We start from the raw sequence: 23,901 nt of genomic DNA, 5'->3' as shown, positions 1-23,901 counted from the left end.
AGCAAATCCCCCCTGAGCAGTAGCCAGAGAACCCCAGCAGCTGGAACCCCCTCCCCAGTGCTCAGTTTCAGCTGGGCAGCAGGCTCTGTGTGGCACAAGCAGGAAGCACGGGCACAGACATGCTAGAGGCAGAGTTTATTACACTATGCAGGCTAAGAACTCTGGGCAAGATCCCACACGGGTAAGAATCGAACCAGCTCTTTATCAAAAAGTTAATACTATAGTCAACCCCGTTCTCCTTTGGTCATTACAAAGCAAGAGAAATATTAAAAGAAAGGTATTTATACACAGAGGGAAGCTGAAGAGATTCTGTCCAGCCCTTTCCCCCACCCCACTCCCAGCACATTCAGGTGCCCGGTCTTCTGGCTGTCAGGAGCAGCAGAGGATCAAATCTTCACGAGATGTCAGGTTGTTGGGGTTTTATTATTATTCTTGTCAATAAAAGCAATAATTACCGAGAGCTGCCATTCCTGTCCTTCCCCAGGGAGGGCGGAGGGGCAACACCCGCTCCCCTCCCGCTCTGCCCTCCAAGTGTAGGGGATGGCTGTGTACATGGGTGTGTGAGGACGTGCACACACTTCCTCTTGCCAGCACGCGCACACGGCACAGCTGGCACAGGCGATGTGGTCTCTGATCCCTTGTTTGTACGCAGTCTTTTAAAAAAAATATTGTATTATAATAATAATATGAATTTCTCTTCCAATCTGTGTCTTCTGGAAAAGTGTCAATCGTCCGTGAGGTCCTGCACAAAGAGGACTTCCGTGTGGCTGAGTCCGGCCTCCTGCAGCGTGGGTGGGTTGGGCCACTCCTCTGTCGGGAGGCAGGGCAGGACGCGGCGAGGGAAGTTGGCTTCGATCTGGAACTTTTCAGGGCTTTCTTTCAGGGAGAACAGGAAGTCGTGGATCACCTGGGGAAGGAGCACAGAAATAACTGCCAGCCCGGGGAGCGATGACACAGCCAGGCTGCATCCGTGGTATCGCACAGGGGAGGGGTTAAATCAGCAGATTTGCACCATCGCTGCATTGTAGACAGTACAGCCATTTTATTAGTGTGCATGAAGCTGGACTTGTCACACAACACCTGGGGAGTACTGCTTACGGTTCTTCCCATACCCCTATTTAACAGGCAGGGACAAGAATCTCAGCTTTTCAGGAGAAGAGCACATTTGTTCTATTTTTTCCTGTGATCTTGTCTCTTCCAAAGTGGAGAGACCAGGTCCAGAGACACCCTTCCTCATTCAGGAAGGATTCTGCCTGCTAAGGCTCTAGGCAAAGGCCAATGGAGCCAAAGCGTCGGTGAGCCACCAGTAGAGTTTCTCAACCCTCTTCCACTCTGGGAAGCCTGTCAGCTCTGCCCCAAGCTCACCGTCAATGACTGTGTGAAGTGGAATCGCCGCTCCACTCTGGAATCGTTAGGCAGCTTGAAAATGATCTTAACGCTCTCTGGGTCGTCAGGATGTGGCTCAGGAGGAAGGCATTCTGACTTCCGCTCCTTCTCCTCCTGCAGCGTCTGCAATGTAAAGAGGGAGCAGGAGCAATGGGCGTGCACTGGGCTGTCCCTCGCAGCACAGCTACTCCAGGTTGGAGGACGTGCAAGCCCCAAGCAAGACAAGCAACTCCAGTCTGACAGGAAAACCCTACTACAGGCACTGCTCCTACACACCGTGAGCACCCAAGAGAGCACAGCAGCCCCTCCAGCACTCAGGTTGCTCTCACCTGCCGCCGTCTCTCCTCTGCTAGTTTTTGCTGCTGTACTTCCTCCTCCTTCTTCTTCTTCCTCTCCCGTTCCTCCTTCTTCTTGCGCTCCTTTTCCTGGTCTGCACGCAAGGATGCCAAATACGCCTCGTCCTGCTGCTGCCTCAGGACTTGGGTTTGGTTTCTCTCTTCCCTACAAAGATGAGCAGGGGGTGGTCAGGGCTAGGAGGCCCCGCAGTGAAAGCGAGGCAGGCTGAGGGCGGACCTGAGGGTGCAGGTACAGCCTTAAAGTCCTGAGAGCGCACACAGCAGGTAACGCCTCATTTAGAGTGCGGAGTACCACACGCTCCTAGAAGGCGAGCTGAGTCTCTACAGCCCCCACCGCACAAACTGTTTCCCTAGGTTGGGTGGCAGAGAACTAAACAAGGACTTCTCACCCGCTGCAGCCTGACGGAGCGGACAGACACCACATAAGCAGTGCCTGGGATTTCAGCACCACACTTGACGCTCTTCACGGCTCTATCTCCATCAGATAACTCCTTGTACATTTTAGAAGCCAGGAGCATCACAACATGTTACAGGATCCCCCACAGAGAGCGGACAGACAGGAGACCAGAAGGTGCCGCGCTACCTTGGACACGGCCTGCAGATCCCTACAGAGGGATCAGGGGCTGGAGCTCCTGTTAGCAAGGCACCAGCAGCAACGCAGCAAATGCCGTCAGACTCAGGCCGGCCGGCCTGGGAGCACCACTCGGCCACCAGCTGGCTGCAGACACCAGCTCTCCTGCGGCTCCAGCGCACTACAGGTTTAAGGTTTGCTCCAGCCGCGGCAAGCAGTCCAGCAGTCAGCCTCACCTTCCAGTAGCAGGCTTGTATGGGCAACACATCCACCTCCCCGCCTACAGGCGGTCCTGAACTTAGAGACCAGTGCTCCCACTGGGAAGAGGAGAGACCACGGGCTGTGTTACAGGACCGCAGAGCTGACCTACGTGTGGCATCTGGAGGGAGGGAGGGGGCTGAGCAGAGTCTGCCTCCACAAGGTCTGCGTCACTGGAGCTCAGAGCCTGCCATACCTTTCCAGGCGTTCAGACACCAGGTACGTCTGGTTGGCATCCATGATGAATATCAGTTGATTAATGAGGTCATCAGCCTGGATGAGGCCTTCTAGCCGCCCAACGACCGTCATCCTGCGATCTTTCAGCATGATCACAGCCAGGAATGGGTACGTGTTCTCTCGCAGAGCCTGGGAGACTGGAAGATAGGCACAATCATCATCCCTTCCAGAAGGATCAACAAGGGTTACAGCACAGGTACTTCCATCATCAAGGGCCTAGAAAGCAGCTTCCACAGCCACCATCTCGTCTGAGGCAGAAAAGGCCTCTATTTTGTCAAGTGAAACCTGATAAGTTAGAGCAAGGAGAGGTGACTTGGAGCATAGACACGGAGTGGATAAAAAGCTTTCAAGTACCTAAAAAGGTTCTTGAATGTGAGCAGAAGGAAATAGATTGCTTCAAATGCCCATCCAGAATGGGACAAGAAGCCCTGGCTTTAAACTGCAGAAACAGAGGTTAAACACTTGCTACTATTAAGGATGGCCAGACTCTGGAAGGTAGTGTCACGGGGAAAGTGTCCATCCCGGACGTTTCAGAAGAAAATTGGATCATTTCTGCCAGAGACAGACTCTGTCCTGAGGCAGGGAATGGAGCAGGTCAGGGGCTTTTAAGTTCACAGTTTTCATCTACGACTGATGGCATGCAAACCCTCCCTACAGCTGACCACCACCTCCTCCAAACACGCACAGCACGTCACACAACTTAGAACCATCATTACTGACAGAGCCTTCCGAACTAAATCCCAACACCCCATGGACTAAATGAGGCCCCGATCCCTCCCACCCCTTTTTTCTAGCCTGTATCTCTACCATAACTGTAAGTATTACAGCAATGAAACAGCATTAAGTAGAAGCATGCTGGCTTAGAAAGCCATTCTCTCAAGGTGTTGGTAGCTGGTAGCAGAACTATGAAGAAAGGAACGATCCAAATTTAAGAGCAGAACTCCCAGTCTCTTGCCATGAACCAGGAGAGGTCAGAAAAAACACAGGAGGCATGAACAGAACTTAAGGAAAAGGTTCCATTTGGAGCAAAACCCTAGCATGCACGCTGCCACGCCAGGTATCAGCAGCCCTGGAAAGAGAGTACTTAAGACCTCACTGTGGACTTCTGAGGAGACAGAGAGACTGGGTGTGGAGTAAAGATGATTGTCTCACAAAGGGAAAGAATGCACCTCACAAGTCACTCCTGGCCCCAGGCAGAATGCGAACCAGCGTTAAGAGCACTGCTCGTTAGATACTTGTTCCTGCACTCTGTTTAATCCTCAGCACACACCCACCAACTCCCATTAACAAGCCGCTGAAAGCAGCCTGAATGCCCACAGCAAAGAACGTGCCACCAGGACTGCCCAGAAACATGTGGAACAGTTGAGGTTAAGAGCAGAAGGTATTCCCCAGCTCCAAACAGGCCCTCTGAGATATCAGACACAAACCAGTAAGTATTTCTCTGTGCAGTCTTGTGACCACCTCATCTGTTTTTCACAGAAACCACCACAACGTTTCAAACATGTAAATTTGTCAAAGAGCATTTGGCTTGTTCCAGAAGCTGAAGGGTGTAAGGTAAAGCCCAGGAGGGACACACTCACCTCTGTATCCCTCTGGTTTATTGGTTGAGCAAGCCCAGAAGAGCATTCTAGTGTTTATGAGGGTGATCACCTCAGGTACGCACAGCGTATTGCTAGGGGATGAGAAGAGATCACATCAGCGAACCTGCATTTACAGCCCGAGGACCGTGATTTGGAAAACTCTCCTACCTACCGGCAGAATTCGTCTGTGTCTTGGTGGTCATCTCCATGCAGATACACCAACAGGAAGCGCAGCTCCCGCTTGGCATCATTCAGTGCCTTGGCATAAGAGCAGAGGAGGTAAAGTTACAGGGGCTCTAGTTAGAGGGAAGGCAGCACCCACAAGACTTGCGTGAAACAGCTCAGCAACGTTCATCTGGGCCATTACTCTGCCACGAGCTGGTTTTAAGGAAGCAGCAAACGGAGTATGAGCCTACCAGACCTTGCGACCCAACCCTTCTTTAAGAGGGCTCGGATCATGTTCTGCCCCACTCCTTTCAGGACGCGGCTGTGGAGAACGCTGAGCTCAGAGCAGAGCCAGGTACACCACCACGTGAGCTGACCCCCCCAGACCGCCCCACCAGGCCCAGCCGGCAGTGGAGAACCCTCCTTCGTCCCTCAGCCTCCCAGCAGGTAAGGCTGAGCTTTCCACGGCAGCCTGTACGGGGTGCAATCTTCAGACCACATCAAATGAAAGTGCTACTAAAAAAAGGCCAACTCAGTAACGCTGCAGGCCCCAACAAAACCAAAACAAAACTTCTTGCAGCTACAGCCTCTGGATTCCACCCGCCCCAGAGCATTTCTTAACAAGACCACACAGTAAGTGCAGAATGGGCTCCCCGTTTTACTGGCACTGAGCTTCAGTAGCCTAACCCTTCCGTGGTTATTTAAGTTTGGATTTCTAGGCAAGACGGAGGGGCCTAGAAGAGCTGTGGAGGCAGCGTGCTCCATCACTGCAGTGTGGAGCAGATACGGGCTCCACATCCTTCTCTGGCACTCGGGAGGCAGAGCTGGTCCAACTGTCTGCTGGGACACTCGGCAGGAGGCCCTCCTCCTGGCCAGGTTGAAAGAGGCTGCAGCAGAGGTGCTACCCGGGAGAGGTCTCCTCAACAGAGAGCACCAGCAGCCCAGACCTGGCATTTGCAGTTCTCACCTCACGTTCCTTCTTCTGTGGCTCCCTCTTTCAATTTTGAGGTCTCGCACCAAGTTCGGGAGTTGCGTTATGATACGCGAGCCCGGGCAGTCAATCCCAATTTGGTGAACAGAAGGACAGACTTTGGCTCACCACGTCAGTTTACAAAAACAAAGGCGGGATTACAAAGAATAGCTGCTGGCTACAGAGCCACACAGACGGTCGAGGAACAGTCAGAGCAGCTTTGCTTTCCAACTTTGCAGACTTGGCGTGTCATCAAGCCTGGCAGACACTGGTTTGCTAATACACTTGCTCGCTAGCTCTCCAATACCCTGCTACAGAGTTCGGAGACAAAAAACACCGGGCTTTGATGAATGGTTTTGCCACGTAGGCCCTGATACCATCCAGCACAATCCCCACGCTTCATCTCCCCAGTATCTCGGCACCAACACGTGACACTGACCTGGCTGTAAGTTCCCTGGTAGAAGACAGGGTGTATCCTCCCATATTTCTCCTCAAACATATGGATAAAGGAAATAATGTCACCCACTGGGTCAGTGACCCGGCTACGAGGATCAGGGCGTATAAAACGCAGAGCAAACCTAGGGAGGAAGGAAAGGACACTGGAATTCAGCTTACTGACTTGCTGAAGAACGGGATTTTCTTTTCCATAGGCAATTACTGGCATTCATAAGAAGGAAAAACGTCACAGATGAGCCCCTCGAACGTTTATAATTACATCCCAAACTGCCACCTGCTCCAAACTGATACTGCAACAGAAAAGCCCCAGTCAAAAGACTTTCAGGGAAGAAATAATACCACAACGGAAGAAGCCAAACCAACGCAGATGGCAGGACTGCTTGACAGTCAGTACCTTTCAGCATTCCCTCTTCCATCAATTCTACAAGGAGACAAGATGAACTGGCCTTTTGGGGCAGTAAAGGCAGGAGCAGCTACAGACACCAGAGGGGAAAAGGCAACTGCGTCGACAGTTTAGGCTCTGCCAAGTAACACACAGGGATGAGGACAGGTTAACCTGGAGCCTAGCCCAACAGGACGCAGTTTGACACTGCCTTGTGTGTCCCCTTTGCATGGCACTCCAGTTGCAAAGCCACGTGAAGTTCAAATTCCAATCAAGTATTTCACTTACAAAGCCACAGAGCACTCGTTTCTCTGCAGTAAGATTTATTTCTTGCCAAGCATTGTAGGAACTTTACAAGGCTACGGATAAAGCCAGTTGAGCAAACAAACGGAAAGAGAAATCTGTCATTAGACTCAAAGAGATTCAAGTGACAGAGGTACAGCCAAATCTAAGCCAGCGTGTGCCTTGATGCAATCGATACATGAGTCAGCACAAAAACACTTACCTAAATATATCAAGTAATGTGTAATAGGTAAATCGGAATGGAAGCATCATGAAGTAGTAACCCCATCCTAGCAGGCCCTGCAATGACAAACAAGGAATCAGAACGGTCCCCAACGCAGGAACAGGCCTGCTAAAGCAGCGTGTCCACCAGCAAACACACACGCATTCGGGGAAGTAGCAGAGGCTCTACCCATCACAAAAAACTCAGCAACATTTCACGTCTTCGGAGAAGTCAAATCGAATTAAGTGACTGACAGGGGTCCTTCAGAACTCAACGCGATGCTTCTGAGGACTGGCACCAGTGACCAGTTCTAAAAGCAATAGTTTTCCTCCGCCCTTTTTTTTTTTTTTTAAAACTGTACAAAGGGATTAATAACACCAAGTCTTAGAAGGGCACATGCAAATTTGTTCGTGAAACATGAATGTAAGGAATTGAGTGCTTGAGTATTCAAGCTAATATACTTTTTTGGGGGGTGGGGGTCTAAAAAGAATAAAAGATCATTATTTCCACCACTCTGCCTCCATTCCAACTGAACCAATCAAAAGCTTTACTATGTCACAGGAAGATGTTCTGTGAAACAAAAAAAGGTCTCATACTGCGAATTACACCACGGAGAAAATATCCGCAGTAATACTGGAGGCTGAAGGAATAGCTCTATGCTTTATTTTTAGACGACAACAAAAATCTCCTTTTTTATACAAAGAAAACAACGCCGTTCCCTGCTTGCACATTGGTTACTCTGTGAACAACAAAGCAGCAAGGCAAAATCCACCGTAAGATAACTTGCCCTTGGCTGTGGCCTTGAGACAACATAGCTGTAGATCCTGTGGTCGGCTGTATTGACCTGCAACGGCCGAGATGGGGGTGGATTAAAGACACTTGGGACACCCTCCTGCTCGTTCAGTCGGTCCTGTACAGCTGCCTTTAACACAAGAAGGAGCAAAGGAACATTTCAGACATTTCAGGACAGCAGGATTTTATTTATTTTTTATTTTTTAAAGTATTTTGGTCCCTAGCAGTAGGCATTACTTATCCCCAGACTCAGAGCACTCCAGAAGCGTACCTCATTACGAGCTGGGAACGCCAGTACTCATTTCTGCATGGAAAACCTCCATGGCAGCCTGCGCATAGCACTGCAGGAAGGTACCGTGCCAGGCAAGTGATCGGTTGCAGCTGTAAGAACTCTGCTGCACACTTCCAAGCCAGCTCTCTAGCAACATCAAGATACCGTTGTAAAAAGTTACCAGTGCAAATTCAGGGGTTAACAGATGAGGTCTAACTGGGAGGAACCCCCCTCGCACCACTCGGTTTAGTCCAGGTACTGGGGAACCACCACAAGGCTAATCTGAAGCGGTACCTCTATGTTCCAGTTGTGCTGCTCCAGTGTGTGACGACATTGGTCCATGGACTCTATGCCGGTCAGGTCCTAAGGAAGGAGGATAAAAGCAAGTGAGTGCCAGGGAAGGACGGGATTTTTTATTTATTTATTTATTTATTTTTTACAGTTCTGTGCTATGCAAGAACGCAGACACTACAATACAGGAAACAGCAGAGCTCTTAAAAAAAGAGCTATCACTTCAGAAGAGAGCAACCTGAGCTAACCCAAACCTGGGGACACACAGGCGGCCTCAAACACGCCTTTGCACTCTTCCCGCTAGCCAAGTCTCAGCAGCACACATCTAACTACAGCTGTGCTCAGCCTGGTCAAGAAACTAACAGAGTATCACCCGTGAGTTCAGCCCTGGAAGGACATGCCCCCAAACATCGCCTCAGAGCACCCCCTTGAGAGACCCAGGCAAAGCATTTCCGAAAGCCCCCAAAGCCCATTACTTCATTCGCTGCAGATACAAACAGAAAGTAAAACCAAAACGAGCCGGGCCCTAACGAAGGCAGTACGTTCCAGAAGCACCCAATATTCTGCAGAACACGAGTCCTGCCCAACAGAAACAGAACCCAAACATGCCCATAGACCTCAAAGCTACCGGGCTCTCAAGTCGGTGTTCGAGAAGGCAGATTTGAAGGAAACTGCTCTTATTTTAAAATTAAAGAGAGTAAAATCTTCTTGCCTTCCCATTTACCCAATTGGAAAAAAGTTACACTTTCAGAAACAATTATTTAACTCAGATACCCGACAGACGCAGCAATGACAGGGCTCATTTAACCCTCAGGAGCAGCGTAACAGCTTCAGCAAGCGCCCACGATATAAGGTCGTTTAAATATGATTTAAATATGACAATTCCTCCAGCGAGGGCATTCTTGATGGGAACCCCACAGGTCCCTAGGGCTCCATGTTCTCACCTGGCATGTTTGTCTTGACACCCTTAGCCCATGACCGCGTCCCCGGCCAGCTGGTGCACATTAACAAGGGCGCTGGGCTGGACCAGGACAGGGAACGGGGCCGCCACGTGCTGTGACAGCGAGGGCTCGTGTGAACCGAGCCACACGAGAGCCGTGCCGGCTCCACGCACAGCTCTGGGCAGCACTTGAGGAGACGTGAGCCTTGCGGGAACTCGACAAGGAGCAGGGAGCGCTGCTCCCATCGGCACAGCTCCCTGCGCCCATCACGCAGCGCAGCTTCCCTGCAGGATGCGGCTTGCGACAACCGAACACAAAGCAGGAACTTGATAAAGCCCCGCGTGCAGCTCCCATTATACCTTGTGCTCCAACCCATCGTTAGCATCCCCACTTCTGCTCGTCATTTTCCCAGTTCCCTGCTTCATTTAAAACCTCCGAGGCCGTCCTGAGAAGCCGACCGACCGCTTAACGCACTGAACTGGGATCTCACTGGAGAGGACGGCGCACACATTCCCCCCTCTCCCCCGCTCGGCCGTTCCGCGTGCTGCTTCCCCCCAGGTCACGCCGTGGACAAGTGCCCCGCTCAGGGCCTGAGCTCACTCTGAGCATCTCGGCTACTTCCTCACAACGCCTGCCCACATCTCTCCCTTCTCCCAGTCTCCTGGGAGAGTCACGCTGCTGTACAGAACCGGACTGCCCGAAGGCTTACCGCCATTAACCCCGTATCTGGAGCCACCGAGAAGCACTGCGGGTCGCTGCCTAGTGCTGTCCATCGATGGAGACACTCGTCCTGCGAGGCCTTGCAGGGGGGCACCACGCACGCGAGTTTTAGACAAAATGAAGCTCCGTGCGCCTGCCTGTCGCTGCCACAACACTTTTGTTTATAAGTCAGTTTCACTATTTGGGATTTTGGTTTAAATCTTTAAGAACGTGCTTCACTTCAGCTTTTAACCTTAAAACTCCCACAGAAAGCACTTACTAGGCCTTTAAAGGGACCTCCCGAGTAAATCCCAGGCACCTTCTCTTTGACTCAACCACGGAGGCGCAGCGTGTGCATTTCAAACACTCGGGAGTCTCTGCCCACCGTTCCTTAACACCCCACCAATTCCGCCACGTTCGCAAACCTTCGGGGATTCAGAAACTCATTCGCACCTGTCCCCAAGCGCCAGGATTACCGCTGGGCACCGTCAGCAGGACGTCGCAAAGGCACAGCCCCTCCTTTTTAAGTCACACAAAGCGCAGTAGCAGTTGCGGGTCGGAAAGCAGCAGCCAAGTGACCACAGCTCGCAACAAGCGTTCCACGAACACCGCGCCGCTGCGGCTCCCACCACTCCTGACCGAGGAAGCCGCACAAGGAAGCGCTGCGGGGCAAGAACGAGAAAGCCCCGGGTAAAGGCCACCAGCAGCCGAGCGCCCTGTGGCACACGACTCCCTCAGCTCCGTAAGCGAGCAGCCCCACGGTTTGGGGCCGCTCTGGGAGACATCTGTTGTCGGGGACCAGCCGCCGTCCCCGCGAGGAGCGGCACGAAGGCAGTTCCACTGCCGGGGTAGGCACCGCTCGCTGGTAAACGCCGATGCTGGTCACGAGCACCCCAACCGCCGCTCGCACCGTTATCTCAGCACCTCCTACAGGCACCGCTTCACCTCAGCCACAGAAGCAGATCAGGGACTGGGAACAACGCGTCTCCCATGCCACTCGGGGCATTTGTGGCAGATCTCGGGGCCATTCTGCAACCCGTGCTATTGGGCCCAGCAACGGGCGTGAATTCGGTGTCGTTAGGTGCAGGGAACAGCCGGGATCTGCACACCGGGCCCTGACCGACAGGCTCACGGCCAGCCTCTCGTTAGCCCCTCAGAGCGCGTACCTCTTAGGCACGGTAATAAAAAGGTCCCCGTATGTAAAAGTGAAATTCATCCTACCGAACTGGCGCTCTCAAACAAACCTTCGGAGAAGCGCAGGTCCAAGCTCAACAGTCAGCATCAGCACCTACAACAAACCATCGCACACCACGGAAGTTCAGCGTTGCCTTCTCAAGCACCCCACAAAGCAGCAGGCTGCTCCAGAGCACGCGAATAACTACGCCCAGCAGCAGCTTCAGTACCCCTCACCTTTGAGACGCTGCTCAGAAGGCTGAAGTCGTCCCCCCCCCGCGGCGGCGAGACGTACAATTCCGCCCCTCGGCGACAGGAGTACCCCGAGCGGACAAAGGCCGGGCGCTGCGCTAACGAAACCGCTCCCTCAGACCCGCTCCGATGGTGAAACACAGCACGCGAGGCGCAGAGCCACGGGGCTGCGACTGCGCTGCTCTTAACTCCCCTCCCGCCGCCAGACTCCAGAGAACTGTGTTTCCAGGGGTAAAGAACGCCTGACTCGGAGCAGCGAAGAGCCCCTGGTGAGAGAGTTCCTCTTTGCCTGTTACAGTACGTGCGTTTACGAGGGCTCTGATCGATGCACAGCAGAGGAGGACAGATCCCGGGAGCGTCTTGTTCCCCTCTCCTCTCTGAAGGGGAGACGTTCCCAGCCCCGAGCATTTCGTTTTCCCCAGCTGAAATCAGGGATCGTATCACGAGCGCTAACTTCTTCCTTCGCAAACAACCCCATCGCTCCAGATTAGCGTATTCCAAGCGCCCCAGCTCGTCGGCCCAAACTAATGAGCACCGATCGATAGCGGGAGCCCACGGACGCTGCTGTGCCGTCTCCTCCACCTCCCCAGCGGAGCCGCATCGCGCAGCCTGCTCAGGAGGTTTCCCTCTATAGACGCAAAGATCATCGAGCCTTGACGGATGAAGATTTAGGTACCTTTATTGGTTTACATTAGCCAAGGCTTCGGCAGCAAATGGGAGGCTTAAAGCCTGCCAGAGAGCTTTGGAGCTTTTATCCCCCGTCTCCCCCCATCCTCTCTCCGCAGCGGGATTTTTTAAGCTCTCACTAACCGACCAGGGCGGGTGGCAAACAAGCGGGGTACCCCCGCCCCATCCGCAGGAAGCCAGCTGCCACGTGCACAGGGTCACCAGCACAAGCATTTAGGGGGGCGCACCGGGCAAGCACCGACAGGACGAAGGCAGACCGGGAACCGCGCTGCACGAGCACGCGTTTAAGCGGCACCGTGACCAGGCTGACAGCGGCATCCCCAAGCACGGCACCTGCTCGCTGGGTGAGTGACAGCCCGCGGCTTTCTCTGTGCTTTCCTCTCGGCTCTCCATTTAGCTGTGACACCGAGGGCCTTCTGCTAGCGCCTTCCTCACCTGCTGTCCCACTCCCATCTCCCCTAATCCCCCTCCTACTTTATTTACACGGTACTGCTATGCCTTCTGCGACAGCGCAACGCTCTGCGCCACAGAATATTGCACAAGTTACCTACTACGACGGCACCTCACGAAGAGAATGCTCTCAGAGCGAGCCGTACACTCGAGTGTAAATCCCTGGAAGGTTTACAAGCTGCAGCAGTGCTTCGCAGCTACAGCAACGTACAAAGGGTTTTCGCAAGCCAGAGCCCTCTTCTCCAACCAGCAGCTGCTATTTAATGGAACCCAGCTAAAGGAAACGAGAAGCAGCCCGTACATCTCCAGACGGGCGGATTTACTCTCCCACATTAGAAAGAAGGGAGCGGGACCGCACAGCTGAGCCCCTCTCAGCCAGGTGTGAAGGTAACAAAGGCAGCACCAGTGAAGTCAGCCATCGCGCAGCCCCGGGGAAAGCTAAGCCTCTACACCCCAGGAGAGGGAACAACGGGATCCCGGCGTTAAAGCCTCCTGGACAACATCTTTCACGCCAGGCTCTGGGCGGCAGCCATCTCCTAACCACTTTGCAGTTTTCTCCCCTTTGCAGCCTGCCTGCCTCCGCTTCGAGGCAGGGCCCACCAGGAACCGGGCTAAAACAGGCTCCCTCCTCCTGAGCCCTCCGCCGGCTCGCGTGGCGACACCAGGTAGCAGGAGGAAACACGCGGGATTCTTTAGGTTCACAGCTGCCCACAGGGCTTTGAAAATAGCAACAGGGAAACTGATGAGTGCAGCTGGCCCTATCTGTCCGGATCCTGGAGGTTAATAAGAGCTGCGACAGCTTGCAGTGAGAGCCGGAGGGCAGTTTGCGCACATATACGCGCAGCGCAAGACAACGGCTGAAATCTCATCCACTTACCAGGGAAACAGCAATGCTGGGAAAGCAATCGTTAAAGCTGTTGCACCTCATCTGTCTGAGAATTAAGACCACCCAAGGAGCTTAATTTGCAGTAAAGGTTTAGAGAGGATCTCTTTAAAAGCCGACGGGATCTCCCAAAGCTAAGGCTATAGAGAAACGCTGCCATTGATGACTTCAGGGGGCTGCTCGCTCCCCCTGGCTCCAAGATAAAGTGATGAAGAGCACCTGCACCTCGCTTTGCCACGGGAGGCAGGACTGGATGCCTCTGAAGACCCTTTAAACACACTATAAAGTAGAGGCACGTGGCACCAAAAAAAATAATCCAAAAAACGTCCTTAACGATCAATATGAACCAACAAAAGCTAGGCAAAGAGCTCTAGAAATACGGTGTACTTATAGAAGAAAAGCACAGCCTGGGCAACACCGCAGAATGCCTTACAATTCAGAGACAAAGCCGACTCACCTGAAGATAATTTTAATTGGCCAGCAACAGCTTAATTACTTTTCCACTGAGCACCCCCGAGTACTTCAACTCTGGGGCAGTTCTCTCCCCAGTAAGCACATCTGGGCTTGGGGTTTTTTTTTTAAACGATTCAAGCGCTGCGCGGTCCCGAGACCCCTGCAAACCAAAGGCCAAGCGACGCAGCCCGCGTTACGCGGAGATCGGACCCTTACAGCCCCCAGGGGCCTCCCCCAGCAGGCACCCCCGCACCGAGACGGGCAGCGACAGCTTCTGGGAAGCCGCAGGCCCCTCGGGAGCCGTGACTAACTCCGCACGCCCCGGGAAGGGCCCGCACCCGCTGCCGGGGGCAAGGAGGGGAAATTTTCAGCCACCTTACGCAAAACGGCCGGGGCGGGCCGCGGAGCCGTCCCCGCGCGGGGGCAGGGGGTTACCGAGCAGCCTCCCCGACTAACGGGCACCGAGCACGGCGCCGGCCCCTCAGCGGGCCCCGAGTAGCCCGCACCGCCCGGGGGAGCCCCGCCGGGCCCCGGGGAGCGCCTCACGGCCGCCGGCACCGGGCGGCCGCCGCTCGGCCCCGGCTCGGGCCAGGCCCGGCGCCCCCGCACCCGCTCCGGGCGGGGCCCGCCCGCCGCCCCCGGCCCGGTTGGGGCCGGTTGGGGCCCGGCGGTGGTGGCGGTGCCGCGGTGCGCCCGGCGCGGCGCACCTGGAACTGCAGCAGCTTCTCGGTCTGCTCCGCCGTCAGCTCCCGCTCCTCAGGCGCCGCCATTTTGCTGCCGCCTCTGACCCGCCGCTCCGTCACCCGCCGGAAATGACGTCGGCGGCGCTGCCCCCCCCCCCCCTCCTCCCTCCCCGCGGCTAACAAGCCGAACGGCCGCTCGTCAGCCGCCGGAAATACACGAGCGCTTTCCGGAAATAGCCGAAGCGCTCTCGGAGCTCTCCGGAAAAACCCGAAGCCCATCCGCCGCGTTCGCGGGCTCGGCCCTTCCTGATTGGCTCGCGAAGACTTCCGAAGAGCGCCGAAAGCCGTTCGGCCGTTTCCGGAGACGGCCGCCAGCGTCCGCAGGGCGGGGCGGGCTGCGGGCGGCCCCCAAGATGGCGGCGGCGGCGCCCACACCCAAGATGGCGGCCGCCAGCGGCCCTCCGCCCCGGGGCCGCCTCCCGGCGCCGCCTCGCGCGTGAAGGGGGAACGGAGCCGCCCCGAGCCGGCGGCCGCCGGCCCCTCGAGCCCGTAGGAAGGCCGAGGCGGCTCCGCAGCGGCTCCCGGCGGCGGCAGGGAGGGAAGGAAGGAGGGAGGGAGGGAGGGAGGAGGTCCCGGCGCTGATGTCAGCGCGGCCGCCCCGCCCGCCGCCGCAGTGACAGCTCCGCCCGGGCCCGCCGGGGCCGAGCCGAAGGCAGCCGAGCCGAGCGGCGGCAGCGGGGGCGGGGGGGAGCCGGCCATGGCCGACGACTTCGGTTTTTTTTCCTCGTCCGAGGGTGCCGGCGCCGAGGAGGACCCGGCCGCCGCTTTCCTGGCGCAGCAGGAGAGCGAGATCGCGGGCATCGAGAACGACGAGGGCTTCGGGCCCGCCGACGGCGAGGCGGCCTCCGCCACCCCCGGGCAGGCGGCCCCGCAGGAGCCCGGTGAGCGCCGCCATGCCCCGGGTCCCCCGGCCGCAGGGCTCCGGGGGGGGGGGGGGGGGCCTTGTCCCCCCCGGGACAAGGGGGGATCCGGGGGGTTTTGGGGTTCCCCGTGGGTTTTTGCGGCACCCCCAGCGTGTGTGGGGTGTGTCCCCCCCCCCCCGCGTGCTGGGTCAGGGCTGTGCCTGCGATGGGCAGGCAGGGGCTGTGCTTGGGCACCGGGATTTTGGGGTGCCTTCCCCTGAACCTCAGGGTGTGGGGTGAGCCCCGAGTCTGGGGTTGATGGCTGGGGGGCAGTTCCTTCTCTGCGCTGGTCCGTCTGCGTTAGACGAGGACCCTGTCTCCGCGTCTTAGTGCCCCCAGCTAGGGGCAGCGCGGGGGGCATCCAGGCGGGGTGGAGCCATCCATGGATGGATGGACGGCCCTGCCGCTGGAACCACTGACAGAATGACTTAGGTGGCAAAATGGAAGGCGTTTCCACTGGGGGCATCGTGCTCCCAGGCCCTGCAGGTGAAAGGTGCTAATCCTGATCTCATGGCTCCGTGCAGGGCCTTCGGTAGGTAGCAGGATCTCCAAGGTCTCCCGTCCCCATGAGCACAAGGACGTTGCTGCCACGGCCCTCTTGCCCCTAACGCAGGCAGGCCCACGGGGCCTCCTTGTGCTGCCTCCGTTGCAGTGGTTTCTCCTTTCCGCCCACAGGGACCTGCAGAGTCACAGCTGGCCCAGAAAGGTGCTGACAGCCTGGTGGTAAATGCAGTCAGACAGGCTGGAGCTGGGTGTAGCCAGAGCTGCAGGGCGAGCACCGTGGGGATAGTGCTTGCTCGAGCTGCTCCGGAGCTGCGGTGCGTCTCCCCGTGCCTGCGGCCAGCCGAGGTCCTGTGGTCGAGCCTGGTCATCGCCGGGGAGAGCTCAGGGCCTGGAGAGTGCTTTTTTCAAAGCCTCTTTGCCCAGCAGCAGGGAGCTGAGCACCCTGGGGCTCGCCTTGTGGTGCCGGTGTGCGGCTCGTGGGGCTGTACCTGAGCCGTGGGTGTCCGCGGTACCTCATCCCCGGCCCTAACCCTGCAGCTCGCTCCCCCCGGACGGGCTCCTGAGGACCCAGGCATGCCTGCCTGCCCTCCTCCCTGCGGGCAGAGCGCGCTGCGGTGTCGCTGTGGGCTCTGTCCCCGCAGCGCTGCCTTCTGTCGCAGGCACGGAGCTGCCCTGCCTCTGCCGGGCGCTCGGCCGGCAGCTCCTGGCTCACCTGTGTGTGTGTGGTGAGGCAGCCTCTGCCTGTTGCAGAGCTGGGGGCGGTCAGGTTGTCTGCGTGCAGGCAGAGCACTGCCTCCCGCCCTGCGCCTGGGACAGTTTCCCTAATCTTCAGATAAGATTAAAAAAAAAAAAAAAAGGCAGTGAAAACACCATAAAGGCATAAAATGCCCTGAAAGGCTTGTTTTGGGAGAGAGGTGCTGGCTGAATCCCTCCAAGGACAGGAGACCAGAGATCCTGGCCCAGACCCCTCCTCGAGGGTGGCAGGAGACCCCCACATATTCCCTACAGCAGCAGCTCGGGGAGGATTTGGTGGGTTAGGGGCTGTGACAGCAATGCAGGCAGTGCAGCACGCTGCCTCCTTCCCCTCGCTGTCCCGGGCAGGCTCTGGACTCTGACACCTTGCTAGCCCTAACGTAAGCTCCAGCACGTGGCTCTGCTGCTGTCCATTGCTCAGGCCAGCGTGGGATCTTCAGCTGGTGGCCCACACGTGTGGGGCTGTGGCGAGGGGTGTGCTGGGCTGGAAGCAGCACGGCTGTATCCTCCAGGATCTGACCTGTTACTGCTTCACGAGCACCAGCCCTTCTGGGATCGCCTGCAGCTGCCGTAGTTGTGTTCATCTTTCTCTTCCTTTTTTTCTTCTAGCTGGTTTCCAGAACGGGGGAGCCACTGTCAACGGAGATGTTTTCCAGGTGAGATCCCAGCCCCTTGCTCTGGCCCCGTGGTGCTAAGGGGGATTATGTGGGCGGGGGGACAGCGCTCTGCTGCTCGGCCCCTGGGATGGCTTGCGCTCGCCGGCCCCAGAACAGCTGTGGTGCTGCTGGATTTCTGTGTCTGTCTCGGGATGGGTTCCTGGCTGCTCTGTTCTCACCCCTGCTTGAAAGAGAAGATCTGGTTCCACTGCCACAGCCCGAGGCTTGGAGTTAGAGGCTTTGAGACCGGCCGACCCATGCTGGTCCTCTTCTGGCTGTGCCCGGTCCTGCCCCAAACCTGTTTGCAGGTGGCCTGTGCTCTGAAGGAGTGCTTGGGCCCTAGGAGAAGATGGCACGTCCTCCATTCCCCTCCCAAACCCCTGTTTCTCCAGCCTGGCTGTCTCCCGGAAGCCTCCGGGGTGTTCGGGAGCATCTCCTGGCAGAGCTCAGATCCAGCACAGGGCTGCCGTGGGGCACTCGCCGTGCTGGTGCGTCGCTGTGGCCTGGCTACGGAGCCCAGCAGCATCTCGTCTCCCATCAAACCCCCCTTCCCCGTGGCCAGGAGACGTTCAGGGCACCGCCTGCCTGGGTCTCAGCTCCCCGGGGAGCCTGAAGGCAGGCCGTGCAGGCCGCAGGAGCTGTGCCAGCACCCGACAAACCCTTCGTTCACCCCGCTTGGTGCCCAGCAGCACGGCACGGGCATCGCCTGTGCCTAATCCTAATCGTATCAGAGACGGGACGGACTTAATTAGATCGGGGATCTCAGAGGAGAGCCCTAATCCCATGGCTGAGCCGCGTCAGGCTGGGTGTCCCGGCCAGCGGGAGGCTTTAGGAGAGGCGCAGAGCGCGGTGCTGGGCCCGGAGCTGCTCCCGCCTGCGGAGCGGGGCCTCCCCGGGGCCCTGCCTCGCCTGGGCTCCTTCTGTCCTTTGTGGCCGAGCCTGTGACGAGCCTGTAACGTCACTCATCCCGGGGACAGAGCTGGGACAGCAGCGTGAGCAGTGCTGTGGGGCACCGCCAGGAGCCCGGGGCTGTCACCAGCCCGACCCATCGTGGCTTGGCTCAGCGAGGAGCCCGGCCCCGTGCTGCCAGCTGCCTGGGGGGAGCTGCTGCTGAAGGTGGGCTGCTTGCGTCCCGCAGGAGTCCAACGGCCCCACGGACGCCTACGCGGCCATAGCCAAGGCTGACCGGCTGACCCAGGAGCCCGAGAGCATCCGCAAGTGGAGGGAGGAGCAGAAGAAGCGCCTGGAGGAGCTGGGTGAGAGCCGAGCCCCGCGTGGCCGCGCCGGTGGCACTGTGAGATGTGGCGCCTGGGTTCCTTGGGGCCCTTTGCCTGGTGGTGACCCTGCTGCGCCCGAGAGGTGCCTCGTGCCAAAAATCGGCCCTCCTTGGAGGCGGTGGTGCCTTTCCGTGGGTGCTTTAGGGGGCGGTGGGGACAGGTTGGGGGGCTGCCGGCCTGTCTGATGGGAGCTGTCGCATCCCGGCCTTAGATGCGGCCTCGAAGGTGACCGAGCAGGAGTGGCGCGAGAAGGCCAAGAAGGACCTGGAGGAGTGGAACCTGCGTCAGAACGAGCAGATGGAGAAGAACCGGGCAAACAACAGGTACGCTGAGGGGCTGAGGGCTGAGGCGGGGCTCGGTGGGAGCGGCTGTGCAGCCAGATCTGCCCTCCTGGGGGGCCGGGGGGGGCTCCGTCACCACAGCGGGGCTCAGCCCCGCAGAACCAGCACTTCCCCTTGCCCGGGGAGAGGCCCGAGCACGCCGAGCAGCTCTGGTGGCCACAGCAGGACCTCAGGGCCTCCTGTCCACGTGTGGGCCTCGCTTCGGGTCAGGGCTGGGACGCGGCGCAGCCCTGCGGGTGCCGGCAGGTTTTCCTGGCGCCGTGGGCGACGCTGTGCGGGAGGACGCTAACCCCCCTCTCTGTTTCTCTCTTTCTAACCCTTTGCCTGCCTGTCTGCTCTGCGCTCTCTCTCTGTCTGCGCCTCGGGGTAGGATCGCTGACAAAGCCTTTTACCAGCAGCCGGACGCCGATGTCATCGGCTATGTGTACGTGCCTCCTGCAGGGCCTGGGCGCCTGGCTTCTGGGACTACGGCCCCAGCGCTGTGGTTGCCCAGTCAGGGGAAGGGGGTTGTGGGGGGTGTCGGGCTCTGGCGAGGTCCCAGAGGGAGGATGCTGCAGCTCGGCACCTCCAAATGCCGGAGGCTTAGGAGGAAAGGGGAGCTCTTGGAATTGCCCCCGTAGGGGCTGGCCGAAGAGGCAAAGCTGTGGGGTTCGGGGCCTTCTGGGGACAGCCCCAAGGGTGGAGAAGTGTCGGGAGCGGGCAGGCAGCCCGGTGTCCTTGCATGAACGGTGTCTTGGTGAGTGCGGCCAGCAGCGGCCTCGAGCATCTCGGGTCTCCAGATCCTGGAGGGCGCTCAGCTCGTCGGCTGGAGCGGTGGGGCGGGAACTGGGGACGTGACGGGCTCCCGGGGGGAGGGGAGGGTCTCCTTGGAAGGGGCTTTGCCGCTGACAACCCTCAACGTCTCCGCAGGGCCTCGGAGGAAGCGTTCCTGAAGGAGTCCAAGGAGGAAACCCCGGGCTCCGAGTGGGAGAAGGTGGCCCAGCTCTGCGACTTCAACCCCAAGAGCAGCAAGCAGAGCAAGGACGTCTCGCGGATGCGCTCGGTGCTCATCTCCCTCAAACAGACGCCCCTGTCCCGCTAGCTGCCGCCTGGCGCAGCCGGGGCACGGCCAGGCCCGGGGGGGGGGTTTCGTGGGGGCAGCCCACGAGGGGCCCCTGCCCTACCTGCACCTCGGCCGCGCTCTCCAGTCAGTGGTTGTAACTCTCCCCATGGTTTCCCTTTTGCTTAAAGGTGCGTCGGTCTCTTTTTACACATATTTATTACTGTGGCATTTCCCCGGGAAGCGGCGCTGGGCGGCAGAGCTGAGTTAGCGAGGGGATCCCCCCCCGGCCCGAGCCGCGCCCGGGGGCCTGGCCGTGTGAGAGGGAGAACACCCCCTCGGTGCTCCCCACCTCACCCGGGGCCGTGCCTGGAGCAAACCTGCCTGCCTCAGAGCTCCCGGAGGGGCCCTGGCTCCCCTCTGCCCTCCTGCGGGGCGTAGGGCAGGGCTGAGGGGCTGGGGGCACAGCCCAGACCCTGCTCCGCACCACGAGATCCTGTGGGGAGCCCAGGTGACGCCACAGGGCTAGTGGGGACTGAGGAGCGTGCGCGCGGGCACCCCAAAAATTGGCAGTTGTGGTGTCCGTGTCCTGTCCTGCGGGGCTCCTGGCGCCAGGCGCTGGGAAGGGGGCACGGGACAGGAGTGCAGGATGCTCCCTGTGCCTCTCCCAGCGCCCCCGACTGCTGGGGTGCCAGGCTTTGGGGGCCCTTGGCTCTGCTCTGCTCCTTCCCCCGCCTGGAGGAGGGCAGCCGGAGGCTGTGCGGCTGCAGGGAAGCGGGTAGCGAGGTCCGGCTGCTGTGGGGCGGGGCGAGCCTCCAGCTCCCTAACCCAGGGGCCCAGAGCAGGATCGGGCCGAGTTCCGGTGCCGAGGCTTGCGCAGAGAACAACGTGCACGTGTCCGCAGCCGGACAGCCGCTCTCTGGCTTCTCTCCGGCCCAGTTCCCACTGGATTCGCACACCAGAGGCGGCGCGGCAGGATGCCGCTCCCGCTCCCCACCCCTTCGGGCCGCTTTCCAGCCCGCCGCCCGCTTTCTCCCCTTGCTGCAGGACTGGCAGCGCCCCTCGGGCTGGGGCGGCAGCTCTGCTCGTGCTGGGAAGGGTCTGCAGCAGCGGGCTGGGGAGAACAGGGAGCAAAGCACATCGATCAGCTGGCAGAGCCTTGCTGCAGAGCCCTGCCCCAGTACAGCGCCCAGAGCTCTCTGCCCTGCAGCCACAGCCCCAGGAGGCTGCCCGCCCTCCAGCTGCAGCCCTCCAGGGGATGACCTGGCACCCCTAGCCCTGGGCTCAGCGGCGGCTCTGGGGCTGCCCGGCTGCCCTGCAGAACACCGCTGTTGTCCTTGGCAGCGGGGTGGAAAGGGGAACGGGTGCGTAGGAAGGAACTGCGTGCTTTGCGCTGGGACTGGGCCCCTTTCCCGCAGGGCTGGTCCCTCCTGCTCTGCTCCCCAGGGCGCGTCGGCAGCTCTGCTGCGGGGCAGGATGGATGCAGGTGCAGGATGCCCAGGGCCAGCTGCCCGTGGCTGCCTTTCCCTGCAGAGCAGCTGAATCGCTTCTGGCTGCCTCCCGGGGACCGGGAGCCCCCTGCGCTCTGGCCCTGCGGCCCTGGCTGCTGTGTCCCCTGTGCTGGGCAGGGGCTTCCAGCCCTCGGGGAGCAGCGCCCACAGCTCTTCTACGTCCCCTCGGCTTCGGTATTATGTGCCCGTTCAAATCACCCCTTACAATAAACCAACATCTCCAAACTGATCCGACGGGGCAGCGGTGTCTTTATGTTCCAGCGGCACGCGCGCGCGCGCTTTTAGGATAACCCACACCTGCAGAAAGGGCAGCGCCGTGGGAGAACCACATCCCGCAGGAAAAACAGTGAGGGGAAGGGCTGCAGGGTTTGCTCTGAGCTGGCCCACGCAGCGGCAGCAGGACAGGAGGGCAGCGGCGTGCTCTGCCCGCAGGGAGCCGAGTGCTCGTGCTGGTCCTGACGTGTCGAAAGCAGCCAAACTGCTCCCGAGCCTCCTGCACCACCGCAGCCGTCCCGCAGCTCCCCGTCTGGCCAGGGAACGTCTGTCTTCAGGCTGCGGGGACTGCCGAGGGATTTGGCTCACAGATCTGCACAGTGGCTGCTTCACGCACACCTGCCTGCAGCTGCCCGGGCTGGAAGCGTCAGCGAGGCAGCCAAAAGCAGGGTTTCTTCGGGGAAAGGTTTAGTGAGCAGCCAACGAAGGGAAGGAGGGAGCTGTAGGGAGCAGCCTGGACGTGCTTTCAACAGCAGGCTGAGCTGCAGGCTCGCCTGGTGCTGCGGTGGAGCTCACCCGTTTCACTCAGTTGGGCGCTGATGAAAGCTTGTCATCAAGGCACCTGCACCGCCAGAGCCCGGACACGGGCCCCAAAACGCGGACACCCCGGGAGCAGAGCTGGGAACCACCCCTGCCCTGACACAGGGGAGAAAGCCTCGTCGCCTTGCTGCCCAGCTTCACAGTAAAAGCAGCTGAAACACCAGCACACCCCAGAGAGGAAAACCAGTCCCCATTCCGGGGATCCGAGTTCCCAAGCTGTTTTCACAAGGCGTTGCGTGTCCGCGTCCCACTCGCCTCACCGCGCCTGAGGCGGCAGCGCCTGCTCCCACCTCTTCCTACGCTGTTTACTTCTCTGGCTCCTCAGCGCCCCGCAAGCCACTGGCAGCCTGAATCTGGCTGCAGTTGGCTTTGTCGCTCGCTGGTCGCAACCAGATGACGTATTGTCCCCACGCAGTTCACCCACTGACTATGAACTCTGTCCTGCCGGGATCGAGGCACAAACAGAGCTGTTCCTTCCCACCCGAGCAGCTCATTTCTCAAACGTTTTGGGTTTTTCAGTGCAGCCTGGTTAACGCCACACCTCGGCACAGAGCACCGCCGCACTGACGAAGGAAACCCTTTTACCAGGCCGTGGCAGCACCAGGAGGTCTGGCGGGGACGGAAAGCCTCGGTGAGACACAGCCCGTCAGCGCTCCAGGAGGATAAACGAGATAAAGAAACGCCACGGCCCCGGTTTCAGGTTAACGGCAGGTGTATTAGCCGCGTTTCCAACACCCCGGGGACGCGGCTCCACCAACGCGCCGCAACCGCCCCGCGGGAGGCTCTCAATTCCTCGCCTTCAGGGCCGTGACCACCATGCCCCCCAGGAGGGCCGCGAAGGTGAAGCCCTGGGCCAGGATCCGCGCCCGCATCAGCAGCTGCGAGCGGCGCGTGTGGCCTCGCTTGAAGCTGATGAGGCCGTAGGTCAGGACGCCGACGGTGCAGAGGCAGCCTGCGGAGGAGGACGAAAGGACAGCGTCAGCGGCGCAAGGCGGTGACCGGGGACGGGACGGAGCCCGGCTCCCCCTCCAGCCTCCCCCCACAGCCTCCCCCCTCACAGCCTTCCCCCTGCAGCCTCCCCCCCAGCTCTAACCCCAAACCCCCGCGGCCTCCCCTCGCGGCCTCCCCCCCGACCCCAACCCCTCACAGCCTCCCCCCCGACCCCAACCCCCTGCAGCCTCCCCTCGCGGCCTCCCCCGACCCCCCACAGCCTCCCCCGCAGCCTTCCCCCCGACCCCATCCCCCTGCAGCCTCCCCTCGCGGCCTCCCCCGACCCCAAGCCCCCACAGCCTCCCTCCTCGCAGCCTCCCCCCCCCCCCCGCGGCCCGGCCCTCACCCAGGGGCACCAGGGGGTTCTCGCGGGTCTTGCGCAGGAACTTGTCCCCGAAGCCCTCCTCGCGGAACACGGGCAGCCCGCGGGGCTCCAGCGGCGGGGGAGGCCCGGCCGCCATGGCTGCGGTCGCGGGGAGGGCCGCGAGCTTGGCCCTTCCCGCCTGCCGTAGCCGGGCGGTGGAGGCGCCCGCCTGCCGCGGGGCGCGCCGGGAGTTGTAGTCCACGAATCCCAGAGGGGCGCGGCCGTGTCCGCCGCGGGGCGCGCCGGGAGT

At 59.3% G+C, this 23,901-nt stretch overlaps 3 protein-coding genes across 4 annotated transcripts; 1 reads left to right on the top strand and 2 right to left on the bottom strand.

Annotated features, from left to right (window-relative positions):
- Window positions 1–120: 120 nt before the first annotated feature.
- On the bottom strand, window positions 121–14,616 carry FAF2 (Fas associated factor family member 2). The gene is made up of 11 exons (XM_040573809.1): window positions 14,466–14,616; window positions 8,224–8,292; window positions 7,654–7,788; window positions 6,867–6,943; window positions 5,963–6,101; window positions 4,561–4,646; window positions 4,389–4,480; window positions 2,768–2,945; window positions 1,716–1,887; window positions 1,366–1,509; window positions 121–907 (listed from the first exon to the last, which is right to left on the bottom strand). Exons 1-11 carry the CDS (start codon window positions 14,526–14,528, stop codon window positions 725–727), a joined length of 1,338 nt encoding a protein of 445 aa, XP_040429743.1. The 5' UTR covers window positions 14,529–14,616; the 3' UTR covers window positions 121–724.
- Window positions 14,617–15,064: 448 nt separating this feature from the next.
- Window positions 15,065–20,179, top strand: CLTB (clathrin light chain B). 2 transcript variants are annotated; one of them, XM_040573816.1, is made up of 6 exons: window positions 15,065–15,382; window positions 17,270–17,316; window positions 18,455–18,572; window positions 18,805–18,916; window positions 19,305–19,358; window positions 19,844–20,179. In XM_040573816.1, the coding sequence occupies exons 1-6, from the start codon at window positions 15,199–15,201 to the stop codon at window positions 20,013–20,015; spliced, it is 687 nt and encodes a 228-aa protein (XP_040429750.1). In that variant the 5' UTR covers window positions 15,065–15,198; the 3' UTR covers window positions 20,016–20,179. The 2 variants fall into 2 exon arrangements, with proteins under 2 accessions (XP_040429750.1, XP_040429751.1); XM_040573817.1 differs by lacking the exon at window positions 19,305–19,358 and having other exon boundaries at window positions 15,072–15,382.
- A 2,817-nt stretch (window positions 20,180–22,996) lies between these two features.
- On the bottom strand, window positions 22,997–23,805 carry HIGD2A (HIG1 hypoxia inducible domain family member 2A). Its single transcript, XM_040573819.1, has 2 exons — window positions 23,634–23,805; window positions 22,997–23,249 (listed from the first exon to the last, which is right to left on the bottom strand). Exons 1-2 carry the CDS (start codon window positions 23,746–23,748, stop codon window positions 23,083–23,085), a joined length of 282 nt encoding a protein of 93 aa, XP_040429753.1. The 5' UTR covers window positions 23,749–23,805; the 3' UTR covers window positions 22,997–23,082.
- Window positions 23,806–23,901: the final 96 nt, after the last annotated feature.

This window comes from Cygnus olor, chromosome 14 (genome assembly GCF_009769625.2).
Source record: "Cygnus olor isolate bCygOlo1 chromosome 14, bCygOlo1.pri.v2, whole genome shotgun sequence".
NCBI classification, from domain to species: domain Eukaryota; kingdom Metazoa; phylum Chordata; class Aves; order Anseriformes; family Anatidae; genus Cygnus; species Cygnus olor.
This window is presented reverse-complemented; position numbering and strand designations above follow the sequence as displayed.